The 18,637-nt window shown below is 53.1% G+C and overlaps 1 protein-coding gene across 1 annotated transcript in view; it reads right to left on the reverse strand.

Annotated features, from left to right (window-relative positions):
- Nucleotides 1–18,637, reverse strand: part of DDR2 (discoidin domain receptor tyrosine kinase 2) — a 76,976-nt gene that overhangs the window by 15,964 nt on the left and 42,375 nt on the right. The window contains exons 5-17 of the mRNA XM_078595660.1: nucleotides 16,989–17,095; nucleotides 12,895–13,042; nucleotides 11,157–11,262; nucleotides 10,373–10,451; nucleotides 9,297–9,404; nucleotides 8,244–8,490; nucleotides 6,905–7,009; nucleotides 5,744–5,874; nucleotides 5,361–5,549; nucleotides 4,491–4,569; nucleotides 3,578–3,822; nucleotides 2,180–2,307; nucleotides 970–1,134 (exon numbers count right to left, since the gene is read on the reverse strand). Of these exons, the coding sequence (XP_078451786.1) occupies nucleotides 970–1,134; nucleotides 2,180–2,307; nucleotides 3,578–3,822; nucleotides 4,491–4,569; nucleotides 5,361–5,549; nucleotides 5,744–5,874; nucleotides 6,905–7,009; nucleotides 8,244–8,490; nucleotides 9,297–9,404; nucleotides 10,373–10,451; nucleotides 11,157–11,262; nucleotides 12,895–13,042; nucleotides 16,989–17,095 (1,837 nt within the window). The remainder of the gene's footprint in view (nucleotides 1–969; nucleotides 1,135–2,179; nucleotides 2,308–3,577; nucleotides 3,823–4,490; nucleotides 4,570–5,360; nucleotides 5,550–5,743; nucleotides 5,875–6,904; nucleotides 7,010–8,243; nucleotides 8,491–9,296; nucleotides 9,405–10,372; nucleotides 10,452–11,156; nucleotides 11,263–12,894; nucleotides 13,043–16,988; nucleotides 17,096–18,637) is intronic.

Below are 18,637 nucleotides of genomic sequence, written 5' to 3' on the forward strand. Positions count from 1 at the left end.
ATGCTCCTTGACGAGATCAGTAAGGTATTGTGGTTCATTTGTGGCAAGCACTTTGTGTGTAATGGGCGTGACCTTATAACGTATTCGTTCAGCAACCGTAAAAACGACAGTTACGAGCATAATACTCAATTATGGGTGGCACGGCAGTGAGCGCACTCTGCAATGACCCAACTGTTTTCGTTGGCTGTGCGTCAAAATATTCCTTTGGAGGGACAGAAATGAGTTTTTGTTGCTGGGCAAAAAAAAAAAAAGTAATCTAAATATTTGGAACCACATGAAGAATTATTTTGACGTTTGTGCATTCGGACCTGAAAATGATAGAGAGGGTTGGGTTGCCACTAGCAGAGCGGGCGGTGGAGTGAAGCGCCCGCCAGGCCAACACGTGCTCTGCTAGAGGATGAACTTCTGCTCTTCCGTTTAGTTTTTTTGTACTTTATGTATCTGAATAAATTCAACCGTACGTGGTCACCGATTGCACCACTACCACTACGCGCTCTGCTGGAGGCGAACTTTCCGCTCTGCCATCATCAGGGCTGGCTTCGAGAGGTTTCGCCTTACCGGCCGTGTTTGAATAACGCAAGTTGGTAAATTAGTTTTGAGAGCGTCAGGTCCCGTGAGCCCTATCATTAAAGTCAAGTTGTCCCTTCTGTGTCAAGGCACGAGACATAGAAATTGCCACTCGGACCTCTCACAGCGAGCTGGTGCAAGACCGTGTTGTCAGAGAACGGTGCCAGAAGTTGACGTCGTGGAACTACTGCGCGTGGAACTACTGCGGCCGTCACCTAGGGTGCCACGGTGGCGAGATGTTAACTACCTCGCCTGGTGTGCAGGAGGGCATGGGTTCGATCCCAACCCCTGTATATTTGGATTTTGCGTGTCATCCCTATCCCTGTGGTCGCGTGGAATTGTTCTTGGGGTCCCCCGTGGCCCCGCGCCAGCTGTGTGCCCGTGGGTGGGGGGGCAGCTCACCCGATGGCCGAGGGAAGCCGCGAGAGGAACTGGTTGAGGTCACCGTTGACCATGTACTCGGTGATCATGGACAAGGGGTCGTCCCGCATGCACACGCCCAGCAGCCGCACGATGTTGGGGTCCTTCAGCCGAGACATGATCTTGATCTCCTTGAGAAAGTCGTTCCTGGAGGAGCGAGCGGCGGCAGCGAGGGAGAGAAAGAGTGAGAGAAGCACGCGCACGCGGTCAAGAGATGCGCGCGCCCTGATGACGATTTAAACTCGCAACGTGCCGCCACAGTCGTCGCTCTCTCTCGAAGGAGAGAATAACTCCGAGATGCCAGGAGGAACCACAGACAAGCAGGAGGGCAGCCACGCAGCGAGCCGGCACCAACAATTACCCGAGCTCTGCCATCCTCTACATGTGAAGGTGTTATCAGCCAATTAATGAGGGCTTACCTGTGGGAGGAAACCAGAGCGCCCGGGGGAACCCCACGCGTGCGAGGGGGGGGGGGGACTCTATCCCGTACAGAACGGAACAGGTGGAGTTTGCATTTTTGCAGTCCTGAAATATCCTGGCAAGCCAAGGTATATAACCTCAACGTCTACATCTGTGTGGTAATTCACCAACCCTCGCTGCCTCCATAGTACTGGATCACAGGCGATGTGCGTAGCCACCACTGCCCCTGCACATGATACATCGGTGATGCCAGCCCAGACAGATGCCTCCTCCCTTAGTTTGTCTGAGCCAGGGGTCTGCCCACCCTGGACACCTGAGTTCGATTCCCAGTCCATAGCTGACATTAGCGGAGAGCAATATCTTAACTGAACCTAGATCGACACAGCCATGAGATTAGTACCAGCTCCAAAGTGTAATAAATATCAGCAATGGGGAGAAAAACAAAATCGACCAGTCATAGTGCTGGACACACCTTCCCCTTTGCACCGTGCCGGCCTTAATAGGTGCTCACGAACAGCATTTGCCCAAAAGTCTATAAAGACTACACGGGAGGTGGGGGGGGGGGGGGGTGTTTGTACATTTTGACACATTCGAAAGAAAATTTTGACACATTCGAAGGTAAATTTTGACACATTCGTAGATAAAGTGCATCACTGTGCGCAGATCTGTCTGGCCTATGAAGCGTTTCGCCGATTCCTCCGTGTCCGTGTGTGTGCTTGCGCACGCACACGTGTCTGCGTGTGGGCGTGCGGACGTGCGCTTGCATCCGCACCTCGCATTCTTAGTGGCGTCCGCACGCAGCATCTTGACGGCCACGAGCACGGGCGCGCCCTTGGGGACGTCGAAGGTGAAGTCCTCCCCCACAAACTCCTGTAGCCCCACAGCCTCGCAGAGGTGAACCTGCGCACCCACACACACACACGGGGCCCCCCGTGTCAGGCCTTGCTTAGTACTGGGGGTGTGACACACACACGCGCGGGCATGGCCGGGGCGCCCCCCCCCCTACACACACGGGGGTATGGCCAGACCATACGCGCACGGGTATGGCCGTAACCGCCACATACACATGTGGTTATGGCCGACCCAAAAGACAAAGACACAAAGTATAGCCTTAACAGACTGTTGGGGCAAGTGCTGTTAGTGAGCACCTATGAAGGCCGCCACGGCATTCGAGGGGTGGGTGGCCAGCAGCACGTCCGACTGCCTTTACTTCTCCAGTGGGAATGTTTACACACCACACCAAATACTCATTTGAGGCCAAGTCGACCTAGGGGAGGCCCAGGACCAGTTCGGATAACCATCACTGGTGTTGGCCATGAGCGGGAATCTAACTCGGGTGACCTGGGTGAGTGCCTATTTCCCAGCTGCTATGGGTGAGTACCTATAGCCCAGCTGCTATAGGTGAGTACCTATTTCCCAGCTGCTATGGGTGAGTACCTATAGCCCAGCTGCTATGGGTGAGTGCCTATTTCCCAGCTGCTATGGGTGAGTACCTATAGCCCAGCTGCTATGGGTGAGTGCCTATTTCCCAGCTGCTATGGGTGAGTACCTATAGCCCAGCTGCTATAGGTGAGTACCTATTTCCCAGCTGCTATGGGTGAGTACCTATAGCCCAGCTGCTATGGGTGAGTGCCTATTTCCCAGCTGCTATGGGTGAGTACCTATAGCCCAGCTGCTATGGGTGAGTGCCTATTTCCCAGCTGCTATGGGTGAGTACCTATAGCCCAGCTGCTATAGGTGAGTACCTATAGCTCAGCTGCTATAGGTAAGTACCTATAGCCCAGCTGCTAAAGATGAGTGCCTATAGCTCAGCTGCTATAGGTGAGTGCCTATAGCTCAGCTGCTATGGGTGAGTACCTATAGCCCAGCTGCTATAGGTGAGTACCTATAGCTCAGCTGCTATAGGTGAGTGCCTATAGCTCAGCTGCTATAGGTGAGTACCTATAGCCCAGCTGCTATAGGTGAGTGCCTATAGCCCAGCTGCTATGGGTGAGTGCCTATAGCCCAGCTGCTATAGGTGAGTGCCTATAGCTCAGCTGCTATGGGTGAGTACCTATAGCCCAGCTGTTATAGGTGAGTACCTATAGCATCGCTGCTACAGGTGAGTGGCGACGCAAGTTTGGCTCGCGCGAGTGAGGAGCAGTGAGCGGTGAGCGACCAGCCAGCGCACCTCCCCGAACTGTCCCTCGCCGAGCTTCTCGCGGAAGGAGAGGAGGCCGCGCGGGAACTCGCCGGCGCTGACGTCGCGCTGGCCCAGCACGTCACTCGTGAGGCCCGGCACGGCGTACGTGTTGCTGCCCGTGACGCCCTGCAGGCTGACCACGTCGGCCTCGGCGTAGTGCGACACGCCGTCGTTGAAGCACTGGTGCGGCGTCGCCTTCGTGAGGTCGGGCTCCGCGTAATCGCCGCTGCACACTGTGGGGGGGACGCGCGCGTGTGTGCAGGGGGCAGTTGTTCGGAACCACCGCTTCGTGCTTAGAGTTTTTTTTACTAAATTCGAAAACGGTGGCTCTTGTTGTTATTATTATTATTATTTTTCTTGCCGATCCCTTGCCCGATACAATCCGCCAATTATTAGTGGGTGTATAAGTTGGCAATGTTTCAAGCAACGGCCCTTCGTCATTGCTCGAAAGCTTTCCCTTTTACTTATATGTTTTATTTTAAGGTCACAATGTTATCTACGAATGTGTTGAGGCTAATTTGTTTATTGTGCCTGTGCACCCCTGCCAACGCACATGCAGCAGCTGCAGCTGCAGCGCCGAAGAATTAGTTCTTATCCGTGGATGGATTTTTTCCTTTCTTTCAATAACCCACATTTTCTCACCAGCAATAAGAGCCGATAAGTGGCGGAAAGTCGCCGCCACGATCCACGTTGCTGTACCCGTGGATAACCGCGCGGAAAAATATCGGGAACTACTCCCACGCGCGCATGCACACGCGGCAGGAAACTGGAGGCCGGCCAATATCGGGGCCCTCCTGACTGCGATGGTGTCACGCGGCGTCACGCTGGGCGAGCCGAGCGGATGGCGCGACGGGACGGCGCGACGGGACAGCGCGACGGGACGGCGCGGGGATCGGTTTACCGGCGTCCTCCGCGCTCTGCGTCAGCTCCGGGAGTTTGACCTTGCTGACCCCCACCGTGGCCATGAGGCGGAGCGGCTCCTGCACTCGACACAGAGGGGAGCGGAAGTCGTAGCGGTTGGCACACCGCGCTACGTATCCGGCAACCCGAATTCGATTCCCGCTCACAGCCAACACCAGTGCCAATTATCTCAACCGGTCCTGGGCCTCCCCTAGGTCAACTCGGCCTCAAATGAGTACCTGTTGCGGTGTGTAAACATTACCACAATAAAGACAAAGGCGGGCAGGTGTTGTGTTGGCCACCCATGCCCTCGTGTGCCATGCCAGCCTTCATAGGTGCTTGCTAACAGCACTTGCCCCAACGGTCTGTTAAGGCTACATGGGGGATCTTATTTCGCACCACACGTAGCCAAACGGTGCTAATCGGGAGGTGCGGGGGAAGGTGAAACAAACAAAATATTCTAAATGCCCGTTGATTCGAAACGTGGATGGAAAACTCATTTCATGACAACCGCTTTTTGTGTTTAGTTTGTTGTCCTTCCCCCAATTAGCACGGTTGGCTACGTACGTTGCGAAATAAGTTCAATACACATACATACAACACACTCATGGACGTCCTCCACGTTTCTAAATGTGGAGGGCAAAACCGGAGGACCCGGAGAAAAATCTACACGACCACAAGGAGATAGACACGCAAAGTCCAAATATACAGCAGGCGTCAGGGTCAGGATCGAACCCATGACCTCCTGCATACCAGGCGAGGTAGTTAACATCTCGTCACTGTGGCACCCCTGGAATCAATGGGAGGAGTGGGGGGACAGCCCTTAACCCTAACCGACTTGGACCAGACCTCGTGCACAACAGCCACGCACCTGGTAGTCGGGATCTGCTGGGTAGATCCGCTCGTACATGGGGTTGGCGTGGAGAGTCCCCGTGACCTCCTGACCCCGTGACCCTGCGGCCTCTTGCCCCGATACAGCCACCCCGCTGTTGATGATGACCGTGTCCGACGGGAGGGATAGGCGCACGAGGAGGTCCTCCTCCACGATCCTCCGCGGGCCCTGCCACACGACAGCGCGGTCATGTGTCCGATGGGGGTCGCCACCTTTATACAAATCCGTCACGTGTCATGGGAAGAGGAATATCTCGCAAACACCGGAAGAGGTGGTAACTGCATTCAAATACGTCGTCTAGTGTGGTGTATTATTAAAGCTGACAAAAAGTATAATGGTAGATTTCCTGGAATGGCACACACCTTGCGTGTGCGCCGCCCCCAGCACTGCCTCCACAGGATGAGTGCGATGATGGCGACGAGGAGGAGGATAATCACGACGAGGCAGCTGATGAGCACGGTGTGACTGCCAGCCCCCGCTGTCTCCACCAGGCCTGCAGCCATAGTCACCGTCGCCGGCATCGTCAGCATCGTCATCACGTCGTTGTTGTATTCATATTAGGGCCTTTGTGTTTTCTGACAGCTTCAATGAGTGCTTCGGCTTTAGCCAATCGAATGCACGTATGTACGTTGAACGTCTAAGGACGTGTAATCCTCAACTGACAACACCAGTAATTCAAATGGGCCATACGATGTGTCTTGAGCTTCTTTCGTACCGTAAGTAGCCAACCGTGCCAATCAGAGGTGCGGGGTAAGGACAAAGCCAGCCAGGAGAATTTTATATATTATTTTTACTTGTGATGTTGCGATATAGCGATGATTGCCTTCACCTGGTCACCACTGCCATGGCCCCAAGTACTTCTCATGATCATCATGTAACTCTTGTGGAACAACGTTGATCATCATCATCAGCAGCAGCATCACATGACCACCATTATAACCCTCAAATAACAATGATCATAATTACCATTCCCATCATGATCAATATTACAACCATTATCATTCACCAACACAGTCACCAACAGCATAATAAGAATTATTGTCCAAGGAACTTGAAACACAGCGATGTAGTGACAACCGGAGCACCTGGAGAAAACCCACGCGTGCGAAGAGGAAAAACATTCTATCCCAGTGTTCTTCATTGCAAGGCCCGCGGGCCACTGGCCGGCCCTGGTGGCCTTTAGTGCGGCCCCCGACAATACACAACACGTGAAAACAACCCCTTGCAAGGCGGTGTGGTGGCCCTCACACTGATGTCTTATCGGTGATAGTGCCCCCCCCCCCCCCCCTCTGAGATTAGTGAAGAACACTGCTCTATCCCATTCCGACATGGGTTTGTGCAATTATCCATCAACCCTCACTGCGGCTGCTGCTGCCTCCACAACAGCGCCGGGTTACAGCAGCCGCGTGCAGCATCGCCACCGCCGCCCGGGCGGCTGATCGACTCTCCACCCCCCCCATCCTTACGTAAAGAGAGCGGCGGTTCCGTGCCGTCGCTGTGTGCGTGCGTGGCTGGGTGCGTACCCGTGCTGGGAGTGAGCTGGGTGTAGGGGGGCGTCGACACGTTCGTCGTTTCCCACCGGCGGGGCGTGGTGATGGCCGGCACCGTCGTGTTGTAAACCGCCGTGCCTGATGCGCACAAAGACAAAGATACCCCGTGTCGGGGGCAAGTGCTGTGAAGGCCGGCATGGGCCACACGAGCTGGGGGTGGTGTGGCCGGCACCATGCCCGGCTACCTTTGCCTCCCCAGCGTTGATGCACTCATCTAAGTCGACCTGGTGGAGGCCCAGATATTTGTGAGCTGGAATCAAACTCAGGTCGCCAGGCTCGTCGTGCTGAACGTTAACGACTGCATGCACAATAACAAGACACTCTCTCTCTCTCTCTCACGTACCCACGTGCTCACTCTCAATCGATTCAAGTTCATTTCAGCTCTCTGCAGTGATGCGGAGGTGCGTGTATCGAAATAGAATTCCAACAGTTAAAGGCCACATCAAGGTCAAGAGGTCCACCACAGCCAGTACCAGAGCTGGCTATTGCTTCCATCCTTCTGATTGACCTCTCAGCTGTGACAAAATCAACACGTGACCTCTCTTGCAGTATCTCGCCCATCCCGGATTTATCCATTCTCCTCTCGGTCTTGAACTCTGGTTCCCAACTAAACAATCGGCGACCGGCGTCTTATCACGGTGGCACTTTCCGAAGCAATCTGGCATCGTCTCGAATGTTTAGGAACGCAAAAACAATTGAGCAGAATAACACCGGTACGTTTGAGACACAGCCTCCGAGCCTCGAACATATGTGCGACTCCTGCTTGGCCGCTCCGATTCACTTGGGAGCCAGCCGCCCACGCGTCGTTAAAGCAGGCGCTGACACATTCGGCAACGGTTGAGGGGGTACGGCAAAAGGCTTGGCTGCCTTTTTTTTTCGTTTTGCGGGTGGGAGAGGCAAGCAGCCACTGCCTCCCATGTGCCCTGAGTCTTGGCTGCAAAGTGGCCATGACCGCAAATTTGGCAACAACTCATCAGTTTCCACGCGCAGGGTTCTCCGAGCTCGGCTACTGAACTCGGCTGTCTGCGATGGAGAAGAGCAAGAGCAGGCAAAGGCATTCCTCTCCGACGTGCTCCTGGATCGTACCACGCGTCCCTCGGCACAACGTCCGACGTTTGGCTCTACGAGCTGGGGAGCGTCACCAGGAGCTGAAGAATCGCCCCGCACGGAAAAGAAAAAGAAAGCCGAGGAGCCATCCGGAGCAACCGCCGAACCACTCGCGAAACGGCCGCGTTAAAGTCGATCGCCGAGTCCGCCGCCCGCCCGCTCAAATCCCCTCCCATCAAGCTCGCCACCGCCGCGCCGCACGCACCAGACTGAAAGGAGATCTCGCTGATGAGGAGCCACGTGTCGGCAAAGTAGAACTGGCAGCGGATGTGGCGGGCGGGCCGGTGGCCCAGCGGCACGGTGACGAAGCGGGCGCTCGGGTTGACGTGGTCCGTCACCGTGGTGACGCTCACATGGCCGGGCTCCCAGAGTGCGCCGGGGCGCCGGGCGAACGTGCAGGAGACGCGCGAGAAGATCTTGACGCCGTGGGAAAACATGTTGTTGCAGTGGATCTGCGAGTAAGGCCGGGGGCGGGGAGAGACGTCGATCGTTAGCTCGGTGGGGTGGGTGCAGGTCGGTATGTGTACGTAAGTATGTTAAACTTCTTTCGCACCATACGTAAGAATCTAAGCGTCGCGAAATCAGACAGTCCGTGAAATGATCTATAAATGACTAATAAAATAAATAGGCCCAGACAATGTCTGTTTAACATCTCCGACTCTCCACGTAGAAAATTTAAACAACAGAAAGTATTTGTTACGCAATTCACCAGTCGCATGGCATTCTGGGAGTGCGTAATTTCAACAGCGTTGATTCAAGACAAGCAAAATCCTGGACCGCTTTTGACTCACAGTGTCTCGTCGGCAGAGTTAGGCTTGCTTGACTCAATGCTGGTGGACCTCTGACCTTATAGGCAATACCGCTAATTACCAGCGGGCAACAGACATTCCAACTTGGGTTTGCTCAGCCTAAAATAATTTCCCGGGTATTAGAGAAGACAAATGTGGCCCGGACATGAATGGCGCTTGTCCCCACCACCTCACTCTAATACCGTGCAGGATTAAACAGGCGCTCGCTAACAGCACTTGAGCCAACGGTTTACGTTGTCCGAATGGGGGACGCTCAGCTGTTCAGACGCTCACCCAGAGGGGCGGCCGTTACGGTGGCTGCTCTGGAGACGGGGAAATCGACGAACGATGTTCGGTCGCCGCGGTTGATGATGGCATTAGTCGTGATTTGTTGCCGAACAACAGAGGGGGGCCACGCGAAGGATGTAAACTTCTAGCTGTTGCTCCCCATCAACCAAGAGGTTGCGTACCTTCATGGCGGTGAAGTTGCGCACGCTGTCGAACAAGAAGTCCATCTCCACGTAGTCCTCTGCGAGCGAGTCATTGCTCCAGCCCACGTAGTCGTAGCCTGGCCACACCTGCGGTGAAATCAAACTTGGTAATCCCCGACGCACGGTTTGCCCCTGCGTTTTAAAGGGAAAAAAATGTGTGGTCGCGTCGTAGAATCTGACATGTGTGCGTGTGCGCGTGTGTGCGCGTGTGTGTGGGGAGCGGGAGTGTAGCGGTAGCATGCGTTACGAACCCAGCGACCCGAGTTCGATTCCTCCTCATGGCTACAAACATCGGTGAACGCATATTTGAATCAGTCCTTAGCCTCCCCTAGGTCGACTCAGCTTTAATTGAGTACCTGTTGTGGTGTGCAAACATCACCGATGGGGAGAAAAAGGCCGGCGAGCGTGGTGCTGGCCACCCACTGCGTATTGAGCCGTGTTGGCCTCCGTAGGTGTTCACTAACAGCACTTGCCCCAACAGCCTATGTAGGCTACCTGCGGGGGAGCTTTGTCTTTGCCTTTTTTGTGGCAGAACTCCTCTCCACTGGTCGACATTCACCTTCGCGTTGTGAGAACAAGAAACTTCATGACCAAATCACCGTAGCGTTTTCTCCCGAGTCGAGTAAGAAACAGTGCCCAAAGCAAGTGTAGGGCAGTGTTCATCTCTGTTGCACGTAAGTCGAACTCCTTTCGACACCGTGCGTAGCCAACCGTGCAATTGGCAAGTTGACATTTGCAACGTTATATGTTTATATGCTGAGCCCCTTTAAGCAGGGTATTCTGGGAATTGAAGGTAATTTTGGCCAACTCTTCGACGCCGAGCCAGACGTCTCGGAAGGGGCGCGAGTTACCCACGCTTTACCCCGTGACCTGCCGACCGACTCACCGCGGGCATCCCATTTACACTGCTGGATGGACAGAAGCGGTGATTTAAAACAAAAACTATTCAATTACCACGGCGGGGAGATCACGCGGGGAACCTCTGCTGACCAAACACACCGCTTGTGGCAGCATCCTGGCCGAAACCTCCCCGGCCCCTGATGCGGCACACTTACCTGGTACTCGTGGGACATGGAGAAATCGTCCAGACCCCACACACCGTCCGTCAGCTGCCCCAGGCCGTCGTACACCGCTCTGTGCGTGTAGGCGCACACACACACACACACGCAGACAAAGGTCCCCCTCGAGTCTTAGTCTCACGGACGAGTTTGGCAAAGCGCTGTTGGCGAGCACCTGTCGAGGCCAACATGGCCCCATTGTTGACGTGTATGTGTGTGTCTGTTCACTTGTGGGGAGCGGTAGTGTAGCGGTTTGCATGCTGCGCTATAAACTGGTCCTGGGCGTCCCCTAGATAGACGTGTAAACATCATCACTCGGGAGACAAAGGTGGTCGGGCGTGGTGTTGGCCACCCACACCCTTCCTATGCCGTGCCGGCCTTCATAGGTGCTACTCGCTAACAGCACTTTCTCCAACAGTCTGTTCAGGCTACACGGGGGATCTTTGTATTCTTGCGAGCAAGGAGCAATGCTCACAACAACGAGCGAGGCGCCGGGCGGCTAAAATACAAGAAGTTGGCACAGTCATCTCAGGATGCCCATGAAATATAGCCTAATGGCTCAATGGGCCCTTCCTGCTGTAAAGGGCCCAATCTAAAATCCGTCAACCCATGGCACCCTGGGTCTGTCCCGTGATGTCCTGTCTTCGACACATCACGTAGCCTCGGTGTGCACCTAGCCTGGCACAAGTGCCGCGGTGATATCACCGCCGTCGGCTGGCGAACGGCGGTTGTTGCGTTTGTTGTTGTAGCGAATGAGTGAGCGAGCGGGCGAGCGTCTCACATGTTATCTGAGCTCCCGTCGTACGTCGAGTCATTGAGCGCGATGACACGAAGGTCGTTGGGCAACATGGAGTGTCCCACCGGTGCTCGATACGCGACGAGGCCATCTGTGATGAGAGCCAATGGGGGGGGGGGGGGGTGACGGCACAGAGACACGGAATAGCACACAAGGTTCATTCAGAAGCCACGGAAGCGATGCACTTTTAAATCATCTCGATTGAAAACTCATTTGTTTAGAACTGCTCTTTGTGTTTTGTTTCTTATCCTCCCACCGCACCTCCGATTAGCACGGTTGGCTGCGTACGGTGAGAAAGAAGTTCAATGTACGTACATAAAGAAAGACACTGCAACGCGCGCACGCACACAGTGGGACAAGCATACCCATTCAGCCTCGGTGTACGAAAGAGTGCATCTACTACGGCCGGAACGGCACACAAAGGAGTGGTGTGTGGCCAACAACCTGCCAAGCCACCCCATCACAGATGTTCACGCACTGCGCTTGGGAACTGCTTTAAGGCCGAGTGGACCTAGGAGAGGTTTCGAGCACCGCATGCAGCTGATGTGCATCAATGGTCATGGCTTTGGAAAACTGGACCAAGGCTGCTTGAGAAGATGACCATTACATCAACATCACACAATAACACATTAACACGCCGCGGTCTGGCAGTCGGACGCACCGATGCACAGCTGCAGACCACACGCTGCAATGTACGTCATTGAGGCCTAACGCACTGAGGCTCCCACATAGTAAAATGTCACCCACACCGTAACGCGTGGTCTGGCTGCCCCCCCCCCTTCCTCTCAGCGATCCGAAGGAGACCCTTGTCCCGCAATGTTAGCCTGGTGTACACATTGTTGTGTCCTCATCGTAGCGTTTTGATTCCTCGGGCCCTCGTTAAAAATGGCAGCCGCCGCCCACAATATGCCTCTCGAAGGCGGGAAACCCCCCAAACCCACCGCCCCCCCTCTACAAGCGATGTTCTGTGATTGGTTGAGATAGCCTGGCTCTAGGTAGCATGCAGTGTTCACGTTGGAGGTAAGTGAGTATTTAACAATGTGCACGCTACCGCAGCTAAGAGCTGTGTATAAATGGGGGGAGGAGGGGGGTGGAGATATTACAATGGGAATATTGGTCCCCTATTGTGAGTGGGAATGAAGGGGGCACTGTATTGGTTCAGATTCGGGCTGCAACGATCCATTAATATCAATTTCTGCGATCATGATACTCGCGTGGATTCATGCCCGCGACAATCATCAAACCATCCAGACCATCTCAAGCCTCCCGTAAACCACGTGACTTCTGCGGTGGCCACCCCCACTCTGAATCCCTCCCCTCTCCCCACCCGACCCCTGGTGCTCCTCCGTGCAGCTCACTCCTGCTTGCTTCTTCCGTCTCTCTCCCTCTCATCATCATCGCCCTCCTCTCGTCCTTGGCATCTTGTGCCAGTCGTTCCTTCTCCCCCTCCTCCTCCCTGTCCTGCCCAGCGCTTCTTCTCTCTCCCTGCTGCTCATCTTGAGCCGTTTCCCTCTTTGTCTTTCTTGGGGACTTCCGTCCCAGCATCCCCCACCCCCCCCCCCTGTGCAACCGACCCGACTCATGGCACGCCACGGGCAAAATTTTATCGAACGTGCACGTGTATGGGGGGGCAACGGTGCTCGCTAACAGCACTTGCCCCAACAGTTTGGTAAAAAAAAACCATGCGGGGGATCTTTGTCTCTGTGTGTGGGGCAATGCTGACCCAGCCACTGGCAGCCGTACAGCTCGACGCGCATGCACACGCTCATGAGGCGGTCGGCCACGGGCACGAAGCGGATGATGCGCGCGATGATTGGCGGGCTCAGGTCCTTGAGCACCAGCTCATAGGTGTTCACGTTTCCCTCGATCACCTGCACACACACACACACACAAAGACAAAGATCCCCCGTCTCGCCTTCAACAGACTGCTGGGGAAAGTCCTGTTAACGGGCTTCCAGCACGAAACACGATGAGGTTTGCGCGGCCAGCACAACACCCAGCCAACCGCTTTGTGTAAAGGCAACAAGAGGTCTTCCTACAGATATGCATGACCCTATTTAACTATTTTTTTTGTTACCAGATAAGGCCCACTAAGCTATGTAGGTCTTTTTCAGAAGTGACCTGGCCGCAAATGATAGCTCAACGAAGTGGCTTATCACGTGGACATTTATAGCAGCCATATGTTCTAAAACGCACATTTGTAAATGTGGAGGGAAAAACCGGAGGGGCCCGGAGAAAAACCACACGACCACATTGGAGAGAAAGAGACACGGTAAAGTCCAAATATAAAGCAGGCGTCAGGGTCGGGATCGAACCCACGACCTCCTGCATATCAGGCGATGGAGTTAACATCTCGCCACCCGCTACGGCCCTTCTCCAGCGTGCGCGCAGGTCTGGCGACGCGTCCTGGCACGCACAATGTGCCCAGGGAGGGGCTCCGCGCGGGGCCGCCAGCACCCGGCCCCCCCCACCCCCTGCGGGGACGCGCGCCGCCCGCCACGCGACCAGCGGCGATGCCAGCACGGCCCTGGCTCCCTGCCACGGTGAGTCTCGCGTGGGCGTTGTGTTTTGGGTGGCGCGTCGGTGCTACTGGTTGCGCTCGTCGGCCTCACGAGCAAGATAGCCATGGGTTTTGGATCCCAGATTCGCGGTCGAGTTTGTGTGCTCTCTTCCCCACTGTTGTGCATGGGTTTCCTCCGGGTTCTCCAGTTTCCTCCCATACAAAAAAAAAGTGAAATGTAACGGGTGTTGGCCAACTGTCCAACAATGATAACGAAAATTGCCGGTAAATAATTTGCATTGGGGTTACATCTAGCAATATCGCCCTCAACTGTAATAAAATGAATTGGCAGGACCCTCCGTGAAAAGAGGTTTGAGACTCGGAATTTCGTGGGTAACTCAAGCTTACATTAAACAAATACATCAGATGGCTTGCCAGACTCGGACTTGGGACTCACGGCGAGCGGAGTGTGGAGGAGGGGGCAGTGTTCTGAGCTGACTGGGCTACAGCTGGCTGGGGAGTTGGGCAGGTGGAGTGTGATTGGAGCCATGAGCAGTAGCATTCGGCAGGGCGGCTGCTGATCAAGCCAGCATTGGTGTGGCGCTCATTTCCACTGATAGCTCTGGCCATGGCTGAGATGCGTTTCACTCGCCCATGATTTTTGACACGAAATAATTTTTACATTTCTAAAAAAGAGGATATGGCCCAATATCCCCAATGCAGAACCCACCTGATTAAAATGAGTCTTGAGACCTTCCCCGAGCTAATAATGCAATGAATTTATGAAATCCCTGAGCTGCGTGGCTTGAGGGGCTGATACCATGTCAGAGTTTACCAAGTTGCCACCCCTAAGATCCTGGGTTTGAATCCAGGTTTCAGCCATCCCTGATTAAATTGGGCTCTCAAGTCTTGCGAGCTGGTGGTCTCAGCCCAGTGTCCAATTGGCTGCAGACGAAAAAAAAGACATCACATTAAATTCGGTTTTGCACTTTGGCTAAATCCAGCTGTGATAATTAAACATCTTGGTTTGACTGTCATGTCATGAACATTACTCCCTGTGGCAGAGTGGATATGACGTCACTTGCTCGGGATTTCAAGGGTTGCTCTGTAGCATCCACTTCTGTGGGCCGTTCTCGAAAATGAAATGGCTGCACTGCTCTGTAGTAGGAGTGTGTGGAAAGTTCCTGTCCTCGAATGTGCGCACAAGGTCACCTGAAGGGGATCTCAGAACTAGTTCTATATCTGCTTCTGTGGGACATTCTCTAAAGCGGCGGCTTTTACTGCTCCGCGGGAGTTCGGAATGGATTATTTTATTAATCTCGTGACACAAGACTGACAACACAATTGGGATAAACGTGTGGAGAAACACAAAAGTTTGAGAGAAAAACGAGGCTGTAAAGGATGAGGGCATTGTGACTAGGTTAATAATGATTCACATCCCCCATGAAGATTCGATGGATTGCCACGATCGATTCTGCATCGTGATTTCATTCAACAACGATTCTTTTTTTTATATCCCTGCAATGATTGAATTGTAGCAGTGCCCTAACCGCTACACTGCTTCTCCACACTTACGCACGCACACACACGCACGCACACACACGCACGCACACACACGCACAGACATATACACACATCGTTGTCTGTTTTAAGACCGGGGACAATGACACAGGTGGCGAGAGCATTTGTCGTTTGAACGGACTGCATTCGTAGATGCTGTTCCGTACACGTGGCGTTGGAAAACAGAACATCACGGAGATTGCGGGTTCCAGTCCAGATTTCCGTCACCTTCGATTCAAGTCTATGAATCCACGGTTGTGAAGCCCTGCGAGAGTTTGACGTTCCCAGCCCGGCAGCCATCGGCCTGCATAGCGAATGCATAATAAATCCTATTTGGTTTGTCACTCGATACGGCCGTGGCTTCATTCCAGCCCTGAGGATTGAAATGTCAGATCAACTGCCGCAGTGCGACAGCTCGCTGCGCGCACTTCGCGATGCCCTTGAGAAGGGCACTGCTCCGATTAGCGCCGTTTGTCTACGTACGGTGCGGAAGAAGTTCAACGTTACGCGTACAGACATTGCTCATGGTAGGAACAGTGGTCCTGCGGATGCCGGCAGCATTGACCAATAAACGGTCCCGGGGGCGTTTGAAAGTTGAGCCGCCTTCGTGTCTATAAATAAGCTATAGAGGGGCCTTAAGAGGTATTTCTGTCGACAGCATTTCTGCGGTAAATTTCTAAACAGGAGGCAACATTGCATTACTCACTGCAAACCTACAGAGCAAGTGACAAGAAACAGGGTATGTTGTTTTTTTTTTTAAAGAAGGATGTTCCAAATGTCATGGACAGACAAGGGACGAGTTAAAAGAAATGTATTACGGACAGCAGCAGGTACAGAAGGAAAATGTCGAGAAAGGCAGGGTGAGATTTTGGACATTTAATGAGGGGCTTTACAACCCTGGGTTCATAGATTTCCTGAACATGTAATCGCACCTCCGATTAGCACGGGTTGGCTACGTACGTTGCGAAAGAAGTTCAACATACATACGAGAAACAACAGAATGAATATGAATGTGGCTTTGTGTGAGCAACACGAAGCTGGGGAAGGCAATTAATTAAGTTCAACGAGCAATTTGAACAATTGGATGCAACCGGGAGGAATATCTTACGCAGAGTTCTGGAGTAAATATCACGGACAGAGCTACGAAGATGGGGTGTTTTTATTGATGAAACCCGACTTAAGTACTGAAACTACACGGAAGCAAGACGATGATCGCCGATATCTTTGAGAAGGTACACGGCGCACACGTAGAGAGAGCGAGAGATACTCGTTGCGAGAGTTCTGCAGACGATTTCCCTTCAGATCGTAACAGCAACCGCACACGATGGCCGCGATCTAAAAGAAAACAACGTGAATGGAATTGGAACAAATGCGCCTTTGCAGCAGGAACCCTCCCCTGCGCAGGGGCCTAGAGGAGGCTTTCCCTAGATGTTGAATCGTGTTGATGTTGAAACGCATGTTGAATCGTGTGTTTGAGCACTGGTCATTGCAGATTTCTGCAAGTGATATGATAATTTGCATGTTTGCCTAATGGCGTGAACGAAACTGTACAAATGAGCCAAAAACAACTATAAACAATACAAACGGGACGATGAAAACGAGACGCAAAAAAAATCTATAATCAGTCCTTATATGAATTCATGACCCCCCCCCCCCCCCGAATCACGACAATTAAATGAATCGCTAAATGCGGTGGTGAATCGTTGATTTGTCTCATTATCACAAAGATGATGATGACGGTAAAGGTTGATACACACCTCCTCGCCGCGCCGGTCGTGCCACATGACCCAGCGAGAGCCGTCCCGCGAGTACTCGAGCCGGTAAGCGGTTGCGTACTCATTCCCCGTGCCTTCCGCGTGCCGGCCTGGAGCAAACACAAACAAGGACAAAGATCCCCCGTGTAGCCTTGACAGACTGTTGGGGCAAGTGCTGTTAGCGAGCACCTATGAAGGCTGGCAAGTCTGCCAGGAGGGGGGGGGCGATGACTTCTATGCGTAATCCCGAATGAGTAATAAACACACAGACACAGATCCCATATATAGCCTCAACACTGTTGGGGTAAGTGCTGTTAGCGAGCACCTATAAAGGCCAGTAAGGTACACGAGGGGGTGGTGGCCAGCACCACGCCCAATCGCCTTTGTCTCCCCAGTGGCGATGTTTACACACTGCACCAGGTACTCATTTGAGGCTGATTCGACGTAGGGGAGGCCCAGGATCGGTTCAGATAATCGTCACTGGTGTTGGCCGTGAGCGGGAATCCAACGCAGGTCACCGGGATTCAAGCGCAGCGCGCTAACCACTACACTACCACTCCCCACTCACACACACATGCATACACACAAACGCACACAAGCATCCACGCAGGCACGCAGAAACATGTGCACACCCACACATGCACCACAGTTGTAAAAAAAATCCACATTCATATAGGAGTGACAAGTTCATCTCAAAATACCACAAGAATGACCAATGTTGCAATGCAAACAAGAGAGTTTGTCTACCTTCCTGAGTCTGAAGACACATTTTTTTTTCAAGAGGGTCCTGCTTCTGCTAAATTCATGAGTAACCTTTTTTTTCCATCAACGGTCAGGATACCAGAATCCCCGGTATTAACGCACCCCCCCCCCCCCCCCCGCAATACGAGGTCACAGCACTCGACGTGCACGCAGATGGCTTGTCACCAGACCTACTGTCTGCGCTACCTCCTACGGGCACCGTCGTTGCTGAACTTCCCACGGAGCCATGCAGCGAGTAGTGAGCGGCCCTTTCGGTGGCTTTGCCATGTTTTGGCACTCTGGAGGGTAACACTATTGGCGGTTGTTGTTATTGTCATCATCATTCGATCGTGTTAAATTTTAACACCGTAGGACGAGGGATCAACAACCTCGTGTGATACTTCGAGCTGTGCTCTGCCAAGCTGGACATCTGTCGAGAATTAATAAACAGCAACAGGCTATGGGCATTGCACAATTGTGTTAAGGTGGCCTATTTAAGAATAATGCTGCTCCCTGCAATGCCGATGTCATATAAGGCTGTTGTTATGCCTCATTCATATAAGGCTGTTAAATTCCTCAACAGGTTTATAGTTCCGTCCGAAATCTCGCCATCTACGGGTGCACTCTTTTTATTCGCCTAATGAGGGATCCATCTTCATTTGGGCAAGAATCAGCACGCAGAGTTCTGGGGGGGTGAATGGGGGGGGCGTTACTTCTTTCAATAGCGCCACCAGCTCGGCCTGGTGACACGAGCAAGGACACTGCTGAGCTCAGGATCAGAATTTGTATTTATACCGGAGGAATCCGATGAGCTATAAAGCTCTTTTATACAGGTAATTAAACTTTGTTTTAATATATATTGCACTATTCATGCTAATAGCATCCCATAACGCTGTACATTCATTATATGT

Source organism: Lampetra planeri, chromosome 6, assembly GCF_965212315.1.
Source record: "Lampetra planeri chromosome 6, kcLamPlan1.2.h2, whole genome shotgun sequence".
NCBI lineage: Eukaryota > Metazoa > Chordata > Hyperoartia > Petromyzontiformes > Petromyzontidae > Lampetra > Lampetra planeri.